This window comes from Pteropus alecto, unplaced genomic scaffold (assembly GCF_000325575.1).
Source record: "Pteropus alecto unplaced genomic scaffold, ASM32557v1 scaffold68, whole genome shotgun sequence".
In the NCBI taxonomy this organism is placed as follows: Eukaryota; Metazoa; Chordata; class Mammalia; order Chiroptera; family Pteropodidae; genus Pteropus; species Pteropus alecto.
In genome coordinates this window covers 9,050,548-9,052,947 of record NW_006441386.1, presented here as the reverse complement: position 1 = coordinate 9,052,947, position 2,400 = coordinate 9,050,548, and the positions used below count along the sequence as shown (strand labels likewise).

At 55.8% G+C, this 2,400-nt stretch overlaps 1 protein-coding gene across 4 annotated transcripts in view; it reads left to right on the top strand.

Annotated features, from left to right (window-relative positions):
- NYAP1 (neuronal tyrosine phosphorylated phosphoinositide-3-kinase adaptor 1) overlaps nt 1–1,817 on the top strand; it is an 8,340-nt gene extending 6,523 nt beyond the window's left edge. For 2 of the 4 annotated variants that reach the window (XM_006918622.3, XM_025051544.1), the window contains 2 exons: nt 68–177; nt 677–1,696. In XM_006918622.3, coding sequence (XP_006918684.1) covers nt 68–177; nt 677–934 — 368 coding nt within the window. In that variant the 3' untranslated portion in view covers nt 935–1,696. Of the gene's footprint in view, nt 1–67; nt 178–676 lie in introns of all 4 variants that reach the window. The other 2 variants (XM_006918623.3, XM_015594574.2) reach the window with 2 other exon arrangements.
- The last annotated feature ends 583 nt before the right edge of the window (nt 1,818–2,400 follow it).

The following is a 2,400-nucleotide window of genomic DNA, read 5'->3' as shown; positions in this document are numbered from 1 at the left end:
GGGGGGGCGGGCGGAAGGAGGGGCGCGGAGAGACCTGAAGGCCCCTTTGGTCCTCTTTCCACCTCAGACTTCACAGGAGGCTACCGCCTGGGGCGCTCTGCCTCCACTTCTGGAGTCCGGCAGGCCTCGCTCCACACACCCCGGCCCTGCAGCCAGCCGCGGGATGTTCTGAGCCAGGTGAGAAGGAAGATGAGGTTGGGTTTTATTTGTGAAGGAGCAGATAGAGAAGGAGGCCTGGGTGTGGAAAGAAAGGCAAGAGGTCGGGCTGGGGCCTGGCACAAACTAACAGGAACCTGGCAAAGAGTGAGGGGATCCAGGGAGGATCTTGGAAAGGGGCTGCTTATGACTGGCAAGCCAGGCAGGGCCTGCATTGGCAAAGAGTGCGCCTCTGCATTTAGAATAAGGCTTGCCCTCTGGGAAGACAATTTTTAAAAGGCAACCCTTCCTCAGGGTGAGAAAGGTTCAGCCTGCCCCCAGGGCGCACAGCCGGGGAAAGGCTGCAAAGGCTGGATTTCTGCTCCCATCAGCGCCGCCAGCCAGGGGCAAGAGAGGACTTGTTTCTGGGGGAAGACACTGGTCTCCGCAGTGGGGACAGGGCCCAGTCACTCTGAGGTCCTTGACTACCCCCATCTTCCTTTCTCCCCCGTTGGGCTGGCGGCGGGAGGAAGGGGAACAGACCCACCCTGCACTGCCGCTTCCTCTGCCCCTGCCGCCTCAGCCCGCCCGCGAGCGCGATGGCAAGCTGCTGGAGGTCATCGAGCGCAAGCGCTGCGTGTGCAAGGAGATCAAGGCGCGCCACCGCCCCGACCGGGGCCTCTGCAAGCAAGAGAGCATGCCCATCCTCCCCAGCTGGCGGCGGGGGCCTGAGCCCCGCAAGTCCGGCACCCCGCCCTGCCGCCGGCAGCACACTGTCCTCTGGGACACTGCCATCTGAGGAGGGCGGGAGGCCGGGGCCTCGGGACTGGGGAGCGGGGCGGGGCTCTCTGGGAGACTTGCCTTGAAAGAGGGTCGCTTGAAGGACCAAGTGAGAGAGAGTCAGGAAGAACCCCTGCCCTCCTCCCTAACCGCCGGAGTCGGGGAGTCTGTCAGGCATATCGGGCTTGGGGGCGCCAGCAGCATCCCTAGAAATTTGGGGAGGAGGAAGTTTTGCTTCAGGCTGGAAGTAAGGCCCCCGCTGTTCTCCCAACTGAGCATGGTAGACCCCGCCTCCTGAGAGGGCAAAGGCCAAGCCAGAGGTCAGCATGGGGGAGGAGGGAAGGGTTAGGCAGGAAGGGGGGCGGGTCAATTGAAGAAGAGGGACTAGAGAGTGAGAGGTGCAGGAATTCTTTTATAGGGTCGAGAAATGGGGAGGGCGTATTTATTTTGTTATTTATTTTAATCTGGAGGGCAATGCTGGGTCCTCCCACCTACTCCTGAGCAGGGAGTAGGGAATCGAAGGCAATTAATGGGAACCAATTTTGCACTCTCCCCAATGCCTACAGGCCCCACCATCCAAGCCCTCCTCAAAGCTAGGGATTGGTTTGGAGTGTGGACTGAAGCAGAAGGGAGGCTGAGGGCAGCAGACTCATTTACAGTACTTACAAGTCGCCAGAATTTGGTAGTGAGAATGACCTGCTGTGAAACAGGCATCTTCTTTAGCTCTGGAGTGAGGATCTGCCCCCAGGGATGGGTGGGATGAAGGGGAAGGAGAGAAATTTTAGCGGGTGGGGGGTGGGGCTGGGTATTTATTTAAATTTAAAAAAATCAGAAGAGATGTCAGGAACTTTTTTTTAATTCCTTTCTTTTCAGAATAATATATTAAAAGACTAACGATCCTAGAACTGGTTTCTTAAATTTCAGTGCACTACACCTTTCTTACCTGTTTTGTTTTACCTCTGGCTCTTGGTTGGTGGGAATTGAAGGTTGTGAAGGGAGGGTTGAGTGGCTGTAGCAAGTAACAGGCACAGGAGGAGTTTGAGGTAAGTCTTCGGAAATGCCACCATGCAGTAACTCAGCAAGCATTTATGGAGCATCTGATGTGTGGTTGGCAATGCGCCAATGCAGAAGGAATATTCAGACTGAAGCCCGCCTGCAAGCAGCTATAGTTTACTCAGGGAGATGAGCTACCCGAGCCGACCCTAGACAGTGCTTCAGGAATAAGAGAGAGGGCTCGAATCATCTGAGGTTTCCTGGAAAGTGAGCCTAAAAGGACAGGTAAGATTTGGATGAGCAGGGGGAGGAGGGAAATTCCCCAAATCACAGTGCATTTGTAGAACAGTAGAAGATGGGGGTGGGGAGCAGGAAGTGTGTTGAAATAATGCAGAGGACAATACTCAGCATGACGAAGCTGGCTCAGAAAGATGGGACTCAAAGCAAGATGCTTGTCCTGGGGAGGAAATGCAGAGGAATTCTGGGAGGTGA